Consider the following 17,025-nt stretch of genomic DNA (forward strand, 5'->3'; position numbering starts at 1 on the left):
GCACAAAGAATACACTTCAGGACAAACCTGCATGGAGGAGGTCTGAGATCCTCAGGGTTTGCCAGCAGCAGCACCCATAGGCAAAGGTTTCAGCCCATTGTATCATAGCCTAGCTAGGAAAGGGCTTAAAGATTACAGATGCAACACATCTTAGGAACAGCTCTGGTAAACACAACAGAACCTCCCTCCAAGGCTGCTCCCAACGCCTTAAGAAAAGAGGAGTTGCAGCCACTTCAGACACCGTCTGTCATGTCGCAGTGTGACGGCAGGGGGCTAGCAGGCAATTAAAAAAACCAGAGAAAGAGAAGATTTGGTTACAGCACAGCTGCAAGCACATCAGTTGACCAGGCCACGCAGAGATTAGGCCCTAGATCACCTCCTTGGGAGGCTTCTAAATTCCACAGGAAGCACACACTGCGCCAAGGGCTGCACAGACATCTCGTAAACCGCTCCTCTAGACCGGCGCTGCACTCCCCAGCCACGGGCCCGTGGGCGTGGTGGGGACCTGGCTGCACATTTGGGGGTCGTGATGGGGACCTGGCTGCACATTTGGGGGTCGAAACACGTTCACAGTACGTTTCAGCGGGTTCTGTTGTATATGGGTAGCTCGGGGGCAAAGGCTTGCACTCGTGTAGTAGGGGACAAGGGGCAGTAGGGCAGTTCTGGGGAAGCCAGAGTCAAACCAGGTTGTTGGAAGAACCCTGGCATGGAGCTTGGTCACTCACTGCCCTCGTACACACAGCCCAGTGAGGCCACAGATGGTCATTGAAAAGGACCTTTTCAACTGCTGGCAAGTTTGGGGCAGGGTTTTCCTGCCATCAGTAACCTACTCACTCTCACTGGAGAGGTAGCTGGGCTGTGGAGGCACGGTGTCATCAGAGCTGCCCTGGGAAGTGGTGGAGGGGCAAGTTAGGCAGAAAAAGAGCTGAACAGACCCTGCTCTTCTGCATCAAGGCAGCACTGAAGGACTATCTTGGGAACACTGTCAAAAGACAGGAGTTCCAAGTTTCCTGTCCACACCAGGCTAGAAAAGCTGCTGCCGTCCAGCATAAACCCCCGAAATCCTAAATGACCTAAAGAAGGAAATATCTGCACATGAAATCAGCTTTGTGTAACCGAGTGACCAGCAACTCTGCTCGCAATTATCCGCCCGTGTAGCGGATGAGAGCACGCTGCTGCAATCCCCTGCAGATCCCCTGCCACAGCCCAGCACGCTGCCCTGATCCCTGCCCCAGCGGACCCGCAGACATATGTGTGCTCAGGCATTAGCTGTGCAGAGCTGAGCGTGCAGGAGGGGAAGAAAAGCATCGTTGTTGCCACGATGAGGACAAATCATCAGCTCGAAATGCAATCCCTTTGAAAGCGGTTCGGTTCCAGCCTGCTGGTTATATAAATGCCTCAGTTTCACTCTTTTCCCCTCCCCCCTCCTGCATAAACCCAGAGTATTTTCAAAAGCTAGATTATTCTGCCGTTGTTCCCCAGGACAACCTTCCTTAGCACCACAGAAGTTATAACAAGAAACCTACTCAGCAATTACATTTTGACAGTGAAAACACACTGGCAGTGGCACTGCATCCAGCATTTATGAATACAAATAGTGCTATTAGCATTTGGTGGGAGATCAGCTCCGTCATTAATTGCATGCCTGTTGGGGAGAGCGATAAGGCTGGAAGGTTTATGTTACCAAAGGGAGAGAGAAAGGAACAGCCTAGAAAATCTGCGTGTACATTAAGACAGACATCATGGGAGCTGCTGAAGAAATGGGTGAAGGGATCCAGGAGAGATGCCAGGGACACTGGGAAAAGGGATCCAGGAGAAATGCCAGGGACACTGGGAAAAGGGATCCAGGAGAGAAGCTGAGGGACACTGAAGTCCCTTGCTCTCGGGTAGCTGTTCAGCAAACCAGACCACTCAAGTCAGGAGGGACCCTACATGTCAAGGGGTGTCAACCCCCCTTGAACAGCCCTTCCCACCCACCCCTGCAGCAGCCTCCGGACTAGACCACCACCCAAGCAGAGTTCTCTGCTGAAGAACCTCCTCCAGACCTTGCCTCCAACATGCCCCTCACTGGCACTGCCAGAAAAGATCCCTCTCTCACAGGAGTCATTCCCAGTCAGAGAACCCTTACAAGGGAGCTGGCCAGAGGTGAGACAGGTGAATACCTATTTCCACTTAAGACTGATGTTCCCACTCAGCAGTTGGCTCACTCTGCATTAATTTGGCTGAGAAAACTCATCCCCATGCTTTGGTTTTCAATCCACACACAATGGGACAGTTCTCCTGGGGAATGCACACACACACACACAACCTCACACCCTTCAGCCTGTGAACAGTGAGCACTGCAGACAGATCAGTGGTATTTAAGGAGAACAGGAATGTATTTACACCGGGCACCATGGGTTCAAGGGGATGACTCATGTCAGAGCCCTCTCTGCCACTTCACAATCAGCTCAAGTAGCTCCAGGGCAAAAGCCTGTTTCCTGCAGCAGGCAGAGCACCTACCCCTGTGCCCAGGTGGGTTCAAGACCTGGGCTTGAACTCACATCTTGGCCCAGGGGCTGGAGTTTAACCAACTTCATCTGTGGGCAGAGGGGCTGACTCTGAGCCTCTTCGTGCCCACAGGCAATCCCACCGAGGTCTGTGGGGCAAACTGTACCCCCAGAGGGCTGTGTGTGTGGGGGTGATTTCGGGGTATGGTGGGGAGGTCGGGGTGGGGGAGGATGGGGAAAACAGAAAACTGACGGGAAAGGTAAAAATGCCTGCTTCCCTCTCAGATTCTCACCTGAAATAGTCACTGCAGGCAGCCAAGACAACTTTATGAACCTGAAACACTTCATTATTTATAGTGAGGATGACATCAAGCAGCTGAGCCTGAGCTCGGAGCGAGGCCAGTCCCTGCAGTAGAGTGGTGCTGTGGCCAGGAGCAGAGAACGTGCATTTCAGGGTGCTGTTCTTGTCAGCCATGCTAAAAACAGAACAAGAGAGACAGGCTGGTTTTAAATGAAAACAATATGTGGTATACCTACAAAGCATGCTGGGGAAGATACTGTAACACGAGGCAGTTCCGAGCGCGAATTCCCAGCTCAACAGCCACACAGAACATCATGACATCAGTACCTCAGTTGGATCCCCTTCTCCCAGCACGAGAGAGACTTCCAAAGTTTTAAATTATACTTGCACATTCCTGACAGCCCGTCACGCTGCAGCACACAGGGGCTTCAGAGACCCTGCAAACACCAGCCAGCCGGGCCAAAAGCTCCAACCAACCAACACCCCTGTCCCCACACTGCAACTACCCCAGAGTCCACCCTGACCTTGGCTTCGACCACAAGACTGAATCACAGTTGCTTATTCTTCTCACCACCTACCCTGACTGCAGCTGCTAGATACTCCGTACGGTCCAAGGACGGCCCTGCTAGCCCTGTTTGATCCCTTCCTTGGGCCTGACCCTCATGAGAAGAGCAGAACCCAAATACTCCACAGCACTGGCTGCTCTACCCAACATCAGCTGTTTGAACTGCGCTGTCAACAGTCCCCTCCCAGCGTAAATATCTCCTTGGTTTCCCCAGTGCCTCTCACACACATTCCCCAGCACGGTGAGCATCGCTCTTCGATTCACTTGGCCTCAGATGCACTTGTCAGTGAGATGAACCACAAGTGGAAAAAGGCTATTAGATGCCCTGTGCTGCTCTGGGAATACCTGTGATCCACTGCAGATTGCGGAGCGGGGTGACAGCGGGACAGCACGCCCTGCCCACCCCACAGGACCCACTCAATCCCAACAGAAACATGAAATCTTAAATTCATTTGCAAATTTAATCCAACTCTGGACTCCTTTTCAAGATCTGAGTCCTTCTGGGAAGAAAACATGCAGAAGAACCAGTACTTGGGGTGGGGTTTATGTTGTCAGAGCATCCTGCTGTTCGGTGTCAGCATTTTAAGGAGTCCTTTATGGGAGTGTGACATGAAAACACCCCAAGGAGACCACACTGAATCTGGAAGACTGCTTTGCTTGCTCTCAAGTCCACGGTGAGGGAGTGCAATTCGCACTGTGCTTAAAGGGTATTACTAGTGCAGAGGCAGAATAAACCAATAAAGCCAAAAATAAACAGCACAGAGACCAGGCCAGGGGCTGTACGATCCCCTCCTCCACTAACAACTGTCCCCAAGAGCTGCTACCCGAACAACAACAAACCCACACACAATGGGAGAAGCAAGTCCAGGAGGTCAGAGCAGAGTCAGGGAGATGGGATAACAAAAAAGGGGATGTAAACAATCCCCACACAATAAGGAACAATGGTCAGGACTTGCTACTGCCTAACTTATCGGATTGCAATTTCCTGCTGGCTTTACAGAGGAGGCGAGTTAGGGGAAATCTGTGATGTTCATCAGAGGGAAGCTGCTTTGGGAGAGGCTCTAGAGCTCTTTGGGATGCTGCAGGACACGGATAGAAAATCTTCACAGCCTGCTTCAAAACTCCTCAGGCTTGGGAGCACACCTCAAAACTCAGAGAGTTCCTACCAGGATGGCTGATGGCTGATACTGTCAGTTGTGCTTCTTGGAGCAGAGATCTGAAATTCCTACCTTAACATCCCAGCACACTGAAAGCCTGAGTTCAGAGAGCCGAGTCCAGCTACAACATCCTTCCTATAACAAGAAGGATTAGCGAAAAGTCAGTTGCTGACAAGACCTTTATCCATTGCTGAGCGAGCCAAGACATCTCTCCACTCCAGCTCTTCCCATGGCCAAAGAGGAAGGAGATTGGAGGGAGTGAGGACATGAATATTCATCACGTCAAACTCATTTTACTCTCCCCTCTGGAGCCGTGGCTTTGACTGGAGGAAGCGTGGAGCCTAAGCAAGGAAACGCTCTTGCCTCTGCACACAGCTCCCTGCACCCAGCAAACCCTTTTACCTTCACACTGGACAGGTAAATGCCCACAGAGAGCTCCAGCGGCTCGGCTGGCAGATTGGCAGCTCCTGAGTTTACCCTAACTCCATCAGACTGCACCTCCTGCAGGATTCCTCTCCTGGGAATTTTATTCAGCGGGTTTGGGGGTTTTTTTAACTGATTTTAAATGTTCCTTTTCCCAGCCCAAGGGCTCACCCACGTAGCATTGCTTTCACTGTATCTACAGCGTTCCCAGTGCGGGTGCCTCTTCAAACAACAAGCTTTACCTGAACAAACATTCCTCTTTTTTTTTCCCCCCTTTCTCTCAATTACCATTTACAGGCGCTGTCGATACCCAGAGTGTAAGTTTAAAGTAGATGGAGGACTAAATCTGGGTGGGTAGATGTTTCCATGCTGGAATAAACATGTTTGCATGTGTGATTTATTTCAATAGGTAATTGTGAGCGGCTCCCCCTGAAAAAAAACTCCCTGTACCAGTTCCTTTGTCTATTTACAGGTATAGACTGAAAGGATCTGATGGTTACACAATCCTCCAGAGGAGGAGGAGGAGAAAGGCAAAACAAAACAGCAAGAGAGTCACTGGTAACGTCCAGTGGCCTCAGACTGGAAAGAGCATTTCTAGAAGAGCTGGAAGCAAAATAAAACCCACACAAAGCAGGAGAGATGAAGTAAGAGCCTCAGAGAAACCAAAGCAGGGGGAGGAGAGGTGAGGGAACAGCACCAAACGCTGTTTGCAGGGCAGTTGGGAAAAGGGATGGGAGGTAACAGCAGGCTTGGCTCAAGCCAGGCTGCTGGATGGGGGGCACACTTTGCCAGCACCAGGCATCCTGCCCCACAGCCCTGCTTTCTACTCCTCACACTGTGCTCCCCAGAGGAGGAGAGGAGAGGCAGGGTTGGATGCCAGAGACTAGAGAAAAAAAAAAAGAGAAAAAATACACAAAAGGAAACCTTGAACATCTGAAAGAGCCTTTGTGAGGCTGTCCCTGTCTCAGCTGAGATCCGAACACGCCGGGTACTTGTTGCTGAACAATCTGCTGGAGAAGACACAGCCTTGCAGAGAAACTTGGGAAGAGTTGCATCCACTCCTCAGCAGCTCAGAGCATGCCTCCAAGATAAAAAGCCTTTCATCACACAATAGCAAGAGAGTGTTGATTCTGCTCCTTCCCCCTTTCCTTTCTGATGGAGGCAGGGCTGGAGAGCTTCTGGAATTTTCCTCAGGTCTTTGTCCTCAAAAGGACATCAGGGAGTGAAGTTCTTCCCCTGCCCCAGAGCTCTGTGGAGGTCTTTGTGGCCAAAGCATCCGTTGGCAAGGGCCAAGCATGCTCGCTCACAGCAGGGTCAAGTGTGTCTCCCTGCACTGGGCAAATTTATCCTTTGAAAAGATGTAAAACATTGGAAAAAAAAAAAAAATTAAAATCACATTTGCATCAAGCAGCAATTGCAGTGCACATCCCCCTGTGATCTGCAAGCCAGCTGCAGGGGGATGGGAGAATGTTGACACGGTCGGGCCTCTAGCAGGAATATATTGGTAGAAAGGTGACTTTATTGGGGCAGAAATCCCATTTCCCACATGGAAACAGCTGTAGCAGTGAAAGGCACCTTTATATTCACATAACCACATCCATTGCACGAGCAGAGGGGCAGCTGGAATTCCACAGGCTGGTCCAGAAGGGTGATCCACTCTGGGCAGCACCCTCAGGGACTCAGGCAGCATCACTGGTACCCGATTTCCAGCAAGGGACTGCTGGGGAACAGGTAACAGGGTTGAGGGTTGGTCTGCCAGCCACTGTGCTGAGGCCAGATTGCTTTCAGTCCTCTCCAGACACTGCAGGATAGGGCTCAGCATGGTGTGTGTGAGAGTAGCTCCAGGAAAACCACCCCAAAGCTGTGCACAGGCTGCAGGCTTGTGAAGATGTTTAACACAAGGGTTAAGGGTGTGGCAGGGAAGGCAAACAGCCCCCAAAATCCTCCAGCTCCTGCTGTCCCTATTGCAGAGCAGGGCGATGCGCTCACCTTTGCCCCAAGCAGGCTGCCCACGTCCTCAGCTGACGTTTCTGAGCGAGGGCTGCTGGAGTTTTCTGACTAGAAACAGATGCAGTGAGGAGGCAGGTATTTAAGGGCCACGCTTCAAGGGTCAGCTCAGCTGAGGCACAAAGGGCGCCCCAAAGAACAGCCGTCCCCCTGCCTCTGCCTCCTGGATGCTCCGCAGCATCACGTGTAATCCAAGATGTGCTGTGAGCTAATGAATCATTTTTACCAAATCTGTCCTGCTGATTAAAACCATCAAGGCTGGAATTAAAGGCTTACTGAGCATGAGTTCATATTTCAGCGTGTTTGCAGCCACCACACCAGTACAAATGGAGGGAATTACAGCAGCCCAGATTGGAACGTTTCAGTGATTGAATTAAGGAAAGAAGAATCTTTTGCTACACAACTGCCTGTCATCTTCCTACTCCCCTTGCATAACACGGGCCTCCTCAGGAGGAGGGATAGTTTGGTGCTGGCTCTCTGTCCCAGTTCAGCATCCTTCCTAATATCCACCCCCGTTTCCCCGCTCTCTGGGCAGGTGGTGCTCGGTAATTTTTCATCCAGGAGGAACTCAAGGGGGTTTTGGCAAGGTTTCTAAGGGAGGCAAATGTCCAACAGCCAGCCTCTCTGGTAAACACGAGCTCTGAAGGTAGGACCCCGCGGGGCATGGCTGGGGTACAAGAGAGGAGGGAGGCAAAGCAGCAGCCTCGGTGTGTGTTCCCAGGCACCACGGACACAGTGCCAGGGCTCTTCTGTGGGTAAACAAAGGACCTGGGGCTGCAAAACAGCCAGCGAGGCACCTTCTGAGCGCTGCAGCCTGCAGGAGATTGCTTCTGGTGAGAGCAGCACAACTGCCATAAAGCTGAAGAGTAACTTTATTTAGAACATGGGGTATGAATATTAAGGACCTTCTTTAAGAACCTCTGAAAGGCAGCATTATAGATATTTTAATAATGCAAATCATTTAATGCCTTTAGTTTCATGCCTAAGTAAAAAACACATTCAGATTCTGATTTTTAAACTACAATTAAGACACTTAAAATCAAAACAAAAGTCAAACTCCCTCAGATAAGTCACTGGTAGCCATGGTTACTGTAATATTTCAGATCCTGAGGCTTTATATCACATGCCCAAGTGATGAAAATGAGTTTTCAGCACCTCACACCAACAAATGTTACGTTAGGGCAAAAAGGCTCAACCCTTTGCTGTAGTTTTGCTGTTCCACAGACAGGGATGTTCGGACAACCGACCCGTAGCCTTTGCACCCCCCCCCAAAAAAAAAAGGCATGGAGAGGTTTCCTTGAAGTTTGGGTGCAAGGAAGATTAGATGCTGCCAAGCACTGAGACTCAAAAATACCTGCCCTGTTAACCTACTTACATTCCCAGCAGCGAGCAAGACTGTCACCAGCACCCCATCGCAAACAGCATTTACCATCGCTTCCCTGTCCAAATTAGCAACAAGCAGCACTTAATGATCAGCAACTAATTAAATATTAACGCATCAAGCAAGGAGATGTTTTCCAGAGAAACGTAATCATCGTCAGGGAAGATACGTGAGCGAAATAATTCGATCGATGTCCTTGGTCCCTCTTCCACCTCCTCCCCTTGATCTCTCCTACGCCCCCACTCACTCTCCTCTCCTGAGCCCCCTCGTTCATCGGAGGCAAATCATGCAGGTAGAGAGCCTGTGACTAAAGTCTGGATGGAGAAGGGACTGGCAATCTGGAGAGCTCAAAGAAAGAGGTTACAAACCAGTCTGAGTTTCAGCAGGAGTAGTACTCTGTGAGTAAGAACCAGGCTGAGGAGCGGCGTTTGCCAAGTGTCGCCTTTTGCCTCTCTCTGCATTAAAGAGGAGTTAGAGTTTGGCAGAGGAGAGCAGGGAACGTTCACTGGTTCGAAGGGAAGAGCAAAGCCCAACACATCAGCGTTTTCAGCAGTGCAACAGGCGCCCCACAGCCTTGTCCCTCTCCCAAAGTGGGGCCTGAGGGCTGTCCCACGCTGGGACGGGACTGGGCGCCGCTGGGGCCGAGGAAACGCTGTAACCCAAAGCTAAGGCAGCAAGTGGAAGCAAAAGGCTTTTCAATTGTATTTTCATTTTGATTTTAAATATTACTTTTTGTCCCCAAGAAGTGCCAGACACGTTTCCAGATCCATGGGGTTTTTTCTTCTCTGAGCTGGACTCTCCCAGGCCCGTCAGACACACGCACACAAACAGATTCTGCTCCCAGGCTTCAATCGGTGGGTTGTTCACCAGCCAAAGGAGGTGGGACTCTGGTTTCCGCTAAATGCACTAATAAAACTGGATGTCTGTCAAGAGCTGGCTGGCCTGGCAAAATGGAGCACTGGAGCAGGGAACAACCGAGCCCAGGGTGAAACATACCACCACGTTAAACCCCACGGTACCTCATGGAGTTGCAGCGTGAGGGACTGGTCGGTACGTGCTGTACCCGGGACAAACTGGGGACACGGGGGTGTGAAGAAAGAAAAAGATTCTTAAAAATGTTTGTCACGGAGCCAGAGTTGTGTTTGTGCTGGGGCAGGGACAAGTGGGAGCAGCAGCTCGGGCCTCTTCGTTCAGCAGCCAAAGCAACTCCCAGGTAAGGGCTCCATCCACCCAAATTTGCACACCAGGGTCTTGGAAGGGCACAACACATCAGGCCAAGAAGATCTTTTCCCAGGATCTCTCACTTCTCTCTACCTACACCCAGAGCTATCACAGAGGACCTGGTGCTGGATGGGGATTTTCCTGGGGCACCCTCAGTCCTGCCCCAACCCAGCACAAGGGGATGCACATCACCCATCCCCAACACCACCCCACTATTTCACAAGCTCAACCTGTATTTCTACAGTGGCCAAGAATGGGAAGATACTACCCCATCCCCCCCAAACTTTACCACCATCCTATTCTTGTCAGCCCCAAACCTAATCCCACTGAGCCGGGAACAAACCGAGCCAATATAAAAATCACTCTGAGCTTATAAATTACTCTGGCAGCCACAGGCGGTATCACAGCAGTGAAGGAGTCAGCTGCCTGCAGTTCCCAGGCTCAGCCAGCCACACGAGGACCCCCAGAAGGACGGTGGGTTTTACACCACGTCAAACCTGCCTGTGCATCCATTGTACCCAGCTAAGCACAGGCTCTTCGTACACTCGATACTCCTGCTGACAGCGCTGCCTTAAACAGTTCCACATTTCCCCACCATATGGCCAAACCCTGCCAAGCCCGGCTCTAGGGAGAGGAAAGCTCCAGCCACGCCGGAGCAGAGACCCGCAGAGAGCAGAACCACCCCTCACAACAGCCCGCGGTGGCTTTAGCAGCGGGGATGTGCTGCGCCCTCCATCCCCTGCACACCTCTCCCAGCAGCACCCGTGGCAGAGCCGCTGAGCAAAGGCCGAGAGGCACCTAGTGGTGTCGGGAAGCACAGCAGAGCCACCAAGGCCACCCCAAAAGTGTCACCCAGCCCAGCAGTCGGACACCACCAGGCTCTTCCCCCCACACACAACTCCAGAAGCAGAGCAGAGCTGCTCCGTGGCACAGCCACCACCACTCGCATCCCATGGTGTGTCGGGAGCTGTCTCAGCTTCCCAGCTCATCACAGGTTGGCAACGTCTGGGTCAGGTTCCCATTTTGGCTCCGCCAGCAGCCCTGAGCAGGGCAGAACGTCTTCCCCACCACCAAGCAAATCACACTACGACCTTGTCCCACACCACCGTACCGGGCTCTTTGCTCCACACCTTGGAAAACCTGAGGAGAAACTTCCCAGTCAGACTACGGGGTACTGGGAGCAGTGTTCACCCTGCTTCTGCCTGCACCATCCGACCGCATCCTCTGAGCAGTTGTGCAATAGAAACAACAGGGCTGGTTACAGGCAGAGTAGGTACTACAGCGTGCAGTGACCCACAGCACGCCTCTCCTCTCCCTGTACCTCCACCCTCCAGATTACTGCCGCTGAGCAGCTAGGGATCTGAAGCAAAAGCAACGTAAAATGATGAAACAGCAAATGAGAGCAGAAAAACCCCACCATCCCTGCAAAGCAAACTCAAGGAGGCATGTTTTCCAGCAGATGCAAGCAGCTGTCCTGGCACTTGGCATTGTCACACCAATTCCAACTTGGTCCCAGGATCAAATCCTCTTACCATCGTGGCTGCTGGCAGCCCATTTCCCTCCTTACCTAAATCCTCTGTGCTTACCTCCTGGCTGGCTCACACCCATCCCAAGCATCACGACGTTCCCAGGCTCCTCAGGCCACCCCCTCACTGCGTCACCTCGAGGGAATGACCCAAGACCCAAGAAGTGCAGTGACAGCTTCTCTTAACAGCCACCCATTTTGGTGCAGGTTCAGCACTTTTCTCCCCCATAAATGAGAATCTGGAAAAGGCTCCTTAGCCATCAACCCGTGATGTGAGGCTCCTCCTCACTGAGCACCCAGTGCCACCCAGCACGTGGCGGTAAGACGGGAGCCTTTAAAGAATGGCTGAAGCTTCCTTCAGATCTGACTAAAGCCTCCAGCTCAGAAGTGTCCCAATGGGGAAAAGGAAAGCAGCGGTTACTGTCAGGGAGATTCAGTGAGAGTGTAAACACTGACACCACATCCACCAGGCCTGACAGCTACATGTGTTTCCCAAGCGCCACATGGCCCGGCACAGAGCATGGGAACCACACAACACTCAACTCTGAAGAATAACGCCAAGTCTGACTGAAGACCCAGGATTACAGGAGCACAAAAGCAAGGCAGGCTGGCAGCCCTTATCACCACCTTCCTCTGGCCTGGTTTCACTCCATCCTCCTGCACATCTGCTCTCTCTCTCTCTCCCACCACTTCCTCCAGAAGGAGCAAGGTCAGGGGAGTTCAGGCCGACTTTCTCTCCACGGGAGCCCAGCCGTATGCACTCCCAGATAAGGGAGACCTGTGGGTCCCCCTCGCCCATCCATTCTGGCCCTGACAGGGGGCCGCTCAGGCAACAACATTAGGGAGGGTTTTGAAAAGTGTTTATACAACCCGGCTGCCTTCCTGTCTTCAAGGGATTACTGCCCATCTCAGAGACATGTAGCTCTCCTCAACAGCTCGCCTGGGCACCCCAATTAATTCCCACTTAAAGGTCCACACAGTGACATCCCCCCCCAGCAACTGAGATGTTTTTCCTAGCCCTTCGGCACCCTGTACAGCCCTACCCCACCAACACTGCAGCAGAGCACACACTCCTCATTACCCCAGAGCTTCTCTTACCAGGGATACCTACAGATTTCAGCATTTCCTCTGCGCTTACTTGCCCACCAGCCTCAGAGCATACCTTCAGGAGCAGCACAGTACTACACAATGAATTATGTAGCCTGAAACTCTCTCTCCACGTGACAGTGAGAGCTGGGAGTAAAATATGAAACCCATTTGTAACTCATGAAACTCTACCCATAGGAAAAAAAAAAAGAAGAAGAAAAAAAGAGGCAGTTTTATTTCAGAACAGCAGATTTGGGCTGGTGCTTTCCAATGCACAGCAACGGCCTTATCTCAAGCCATCAGTGTGTCCAGGGGCTTCTGTGGGTACCACCTGGTACAGCGTGTTCCTGGCTGAGAGCAAGCGAAGCATGGCCAGCAGAGGAGTTCACTGCCCTGCCCTGGGGAAGCCAGGCTGCTCACGGGGCACCGGCACCAGCCACGCGGTAGCAACTCCAAAGATGGAAATTCTGTCCGTGCTGTTTGAGTAACAGTGCAGCGCCGAAATGGCATGTGTGCAACAGCAAGAGAGGACTTTGTCCTTTTGCCTTAGAGAGTAAATACTCAGTAAGTGCAAAAAAGTCACAAGTGGAAGCACCTAACAAGGAATCACTGTTGACAGGGAATGCCCTTGAGAGTCTCCTCTCGCTCTGTAGAGACAAAGGGTGATGTCCAGCATCCCCCATTGAGTTTCTCCCCTGTATTCGCCAGTAAACCCACCCTTTCAAACAGAAGACTAACAAGAAGCAGTACCCAAATTTCAACGGGCTTTACTTTTAAGCTAACAAAGAAAATAAACACGCAGCGATGGGGAACACGGCGGAGCTACAGCTCAGGGAACAAAACTGCTGCAGCTCCAGTCTGGGTGATTTATCACAGCCCTGAAACAAATTACTTCCATTTCTCACTGCTACACACCCAGCACGGAGAAAAATCCCGGGCGCCGAGCGAGCGGCCCTGCCGACACCGGAGTGAAAGAAGTGCTGCTGCTGCTGCTGTTCTGAGAGGGAAGGAAAAGGAGGTGCAGAGAGATACAGTGAGTTGCCCTGGGGGGACACAGCACATAAATTACACAGGTGGTCATTAGGAAATAAATAAATAAATAGCAAATAATGATCGTTTCTATAAATGAGGTGAGGATTCCGACAGGCTTCTCCAGCGCCAAACAATGGCTGGGAGAGCATCCCTCTCCACGGCGTGACAGGCAGGGTGGCTATTTCAGGAGCCAGCGCAGGGAGAGTGAAGTTGAGGATAAACGTTGCTTTGACGCCAAGTGACAGGTTGACAGCAAAACACCCGAGAGACAGACAACACAACTTCCCCAGCACCGTCCGACACCGGGAACTTTCGGATGAGGATGCGCAGAAAAGCCCTGGGAACTGAAACACCCCCACCAACAGGTACCACTACAGCCACCCACCCGCTGAAACACCTTCCAACGCCAAGCAACCCCTCGGGGACCAAACCCAGAGACCCGGGGAGGGGTGTGCAGCCCCGGGGGGGCTGTGGCTGCCCCATGGCTGAGGTGGGCACAGGGCTTGGGGCTGTCATACGGCTGGGGGGGTGTCACCACCCCACAGTGGCACAGGGGATGGGGTGTAACAGGCCGGGCCTGAAACACCAAAACCCAGTACCTCTGTAGCCCCATGGCCCTGGGGTCTCTGTGCCCCGGGCTCCACACACTGCCAGGGGGTCACTCTCAGTATTTCAGAGCCTCCCTCGCACCTCATCAGCTTCTCCTCAGCAGCTCTGCCCGGGACAGCGCTATTATTAATCACTGCCGTTCTCCTGCGGGGAATCCCCGGCCGCCGGGCCCCGGCCCCGGCCCCTCCGCCCCTCGAGACACCGGGCCGGGCCCTCCGCCTCGCCAGGACCCCCGGGAGCGGCAGCGCGGAGAATGAAAGGGGAAATAAAGTGACACTGGGGCGTTTGTGGGCACCGGAGGGAGGGAGGGAGGCAGGGAGGCGGGCGGGGGAGCCGCCGCCACCGGGCCCAGCCAGTCCCCGCCCGCCGCGGCCCAGCCGAGCCGGGCCCCCGCGCCCTGCCCCGCCGCCGCCCGCCCTCGGACCCCCCGGTCTAGGCCGCGCCCGGCCCCCGCTCACCTGCTCGGCCGCTCCGCGGCGAACTCGGCCCCGCCGGACTCCGCCATCTTCGCCGCGCCGCCGCCGACGGGCCCCGAGCTGGGAGGCGGCGGGAGCCGCCGCGTTAAAGGCGCAGGAGCGAGCGGGGCCCGCGGCGGCAGCTGGGGAACCGTCCTGCTCCCGCCGGGCCTGGCGCCGCCCCGCCGCCACCGGGCCTGTCACCGCCCCGCGGCCGAGGGGGCACGGGGGCCATCGCCGCTCCGTAGCTGACGGGGCACGGGGGCTGCCCCGCGGCCAAGGGGACACGGGGCTGTCACTGCCCCATAGCTGGCCGGGAACAGGGGCTGGGGCTGCCCCACAGCCGGGGGGGGGCCGGGGGTCTGTCACCACCCCATCGCCAGGGGGTCTCGGAGGGGCTGTGGGCATCCCCCGGCTGAGAGGAGCCGGGGGTGCCCGTCCCTCGGCTGCAGGGGCTGGGGAGGGGTCTGCCACTGCCTCATGGCTGAGGGGCCTCACGGCTCTGTCAGCACCCTGCCAGCCCCCCTGGGCCTTCTCCAGCAGGCACCCTCCAGCCGATGGTTGCCCGAGAGCAGCCGAAGGTCTGTGCCCACCCGCCTAACACTTTCCCTTGGGATTTCACTGGCCGCACTCAGTGTCTCCCACAGGACCCACCCTGTGCGCAGCCAGCCTGGCCCTGTGGGCACAGCCCTGCTCCCCATCACCCTGGGGTGGTGAAACCTCCTGCCACACCACCCGGCCCGATTACGGACCACAGCTTTTATTGCCATCACAGCTTTGTGCAAGAGCAACAGTACCCTCCAGAGGGTGCAGTCTTGTCGTTGGAGATCACAGCGCTTCCTTCTGCGCCGCCTCGGTGCCAAAGATGCCTTGGCTGCCCCGCGTCCCGGCACATGCTCAGCATCAGTCGCTCCCAGCTCCCCCCGGAGCGGCCGGCGGAGGCACAGCCGAGCATCCCCATGGCGCATCTGGAGAGTCCAGAGGGCATTCCAGTCGCCAGCGGAAATCAGGAAATCATTCATAGCGGTGGCTCTGCCAGCGACCGGGGCTGAATTCCTTTTGATTTCTCGTGCCTCGGTGTCCACATCTGTATAAAGGGAAAAGGGGGGAATTCGTACATGAGAATAAACGTACTTGGAGAGCCGTGAAAATACTCTTTCAAGTCAGCCTGATGAAAACTTCATGTTCTGGAGCCCTCCGCTTCAAGGAGAGCAATCTGTTTCAGAGGCAGGGCTGTGTATTTTTCTTATTTAAACCTTCTAAATCTGCTGGAGCATTAAAAATATTTGGCATTTCCACAGCACATTTCATTCCCAGCTCCAAATGCTTTTTACAGACATTCATTAATTAAGCCTCGTAAAACCTTTGGGAGAAAAGGAAGCAGTACTTATTAATTTGCTATTTGTATTGCTGTGGTGCACGGAGACCCCAGCCAGGACCTCGGGGCCCTGTTATTTTAGACCTGACCTGTACAGAAGAGGAGATGTCAGCACGGGGAGAGCGGGAGGAGACGTGGGAGAGGCAGCGGATGAAAGTTAGTGCAGTAAGTCATCGCTGCAGTCCGTCCCCAGCATCTCACCATGATGCCCTTCACTCCGGGCACTGCAAGACGGAGCTGCCACAGGCTCCCCACCCAGCTCTCCCCCCACCTCACTAGTTGCTCAGTGCAGTTTGCTGATGTTCAGGTGCTCCATCCCCTCCTTCCCAACCCCTTGTGCTTGTCCTGCTTCCTCAGACACCAGCTCAGCCTCATCCAGTACCTTCCACCTTCTCCCAGGGCTGCTTTCTGTAGCTTTCAGCTTCGCAGCACGCCCCGCTCTTTAAAAGGTTTAAAATAAATGCTTTTCCTGTATTATTTTTAGGCCCATGTAGGTATTTGAAGTGGGTCTGATTGGGTTCGATAAGCACACAGCAATAAAGCTCGCCCGGCTGCGCTGCCGGCTCGCCACGGACCTCCCGGTCCCAGGTGGATGGGTGGATGGGAGCTGTGAACGTTACACCTCTGCTTCCCCTGCAGGAAAAGCCAGGCTGTGCCGCACGCTGTAAATGCCTTTCACATGTTCCCCAGATCCCAGTTAAATCGAACCCCAGAAGGTCTCTCAGAGCATGAAAAATGCATTTATGCAGAGCTGGAAGGAAGATGTGTTCCATAAGCACTCTGGTGACCAGGCGTGCTGACTTGTGTCATGTGGAGAAGGGACCAAAAGGGGGTACTCCTTGTTATTCCAGACCGCTGATGGGATTTTATGTCTCGCAGCAAATCCTGGAACTTTTTAGTTACCATTATTGTTTGATTTTATGGGCCATTTGATATTTATTTTTATTTCCATTCATTATTTGTTGAGTGCACTTAGCCCCTTCCCCCGAGGAGCCTGCCTTATATCTAAGGTGATTTTTACGACCGGCGTTAGCGCAGCATCTGAGCAGCTCACCCGACTTTAATGGATTTATCCCGCGTGTCCCAGCAGCCCCACGATTCCTACTGTGGGGAGCGGTGGGCTGCCCGCGGAGCCGCAAGCCCAACTCCCTGGCTTAAAAGAAGACAAAAGACAGAATAAACTCCAAACTATTTACATTCTTCTTCTTTCTGATCTCCGTTTCAAGCCATCAGGATGTATTTGAGTCATATTTTCACTTGTTTTTCCTCCTCCCCCCCCTCCCCGCCCCTCTCCACAGAACGCGAGGGCGAGCGATGGACCTTTTTAGGGCGAGCCAAGCTCTCGCAGCTCCCACGGCTCCCGCAGCTGGGGCTTCACAATCGGCGTCCAGCACTG

At 53.6% G+C, this 17,025-nt stretch overlaps 1 protein-coding gene across 1 annotated transcript; it reads right to left on the bottom strand.

Annotated features, from left to right (window-relative positions):
• Positions 1 to 2,778: 2,778 nt before the first annotated feature.
• On the bottom strand, positions 2,779 to 14,301 carry LOC311201725 (kelch-like protein 26; the record flags this gene model as incomplete). Its single annotated transcript, XM_084276152.1, has 2 exons — positions 2,779 to 2,965; positions 14,255 to 14,301. 2 exons carry the CDS (start codon positions 14,299 to 14,301, stop codon positions 2,779 to 2,781), a joined length of 234 nt encoding a protein of 77 aa, XP_084132278.1.
• Positions 14,302 to 17,025: the final 2,724 nt, after the last annotated feature.

This window comes from Gallinula chloropus, assembly GCF_964237585.1.
Source record: "Gallinula chloropus genome assembly, chromosome: 28".
Classification (NCBI taxonomy): Eukaryota; Metazoa; Chordata; class Aves; order Gruiformes; family Rallidae; genus Gallinula; species Gallinula chloropus.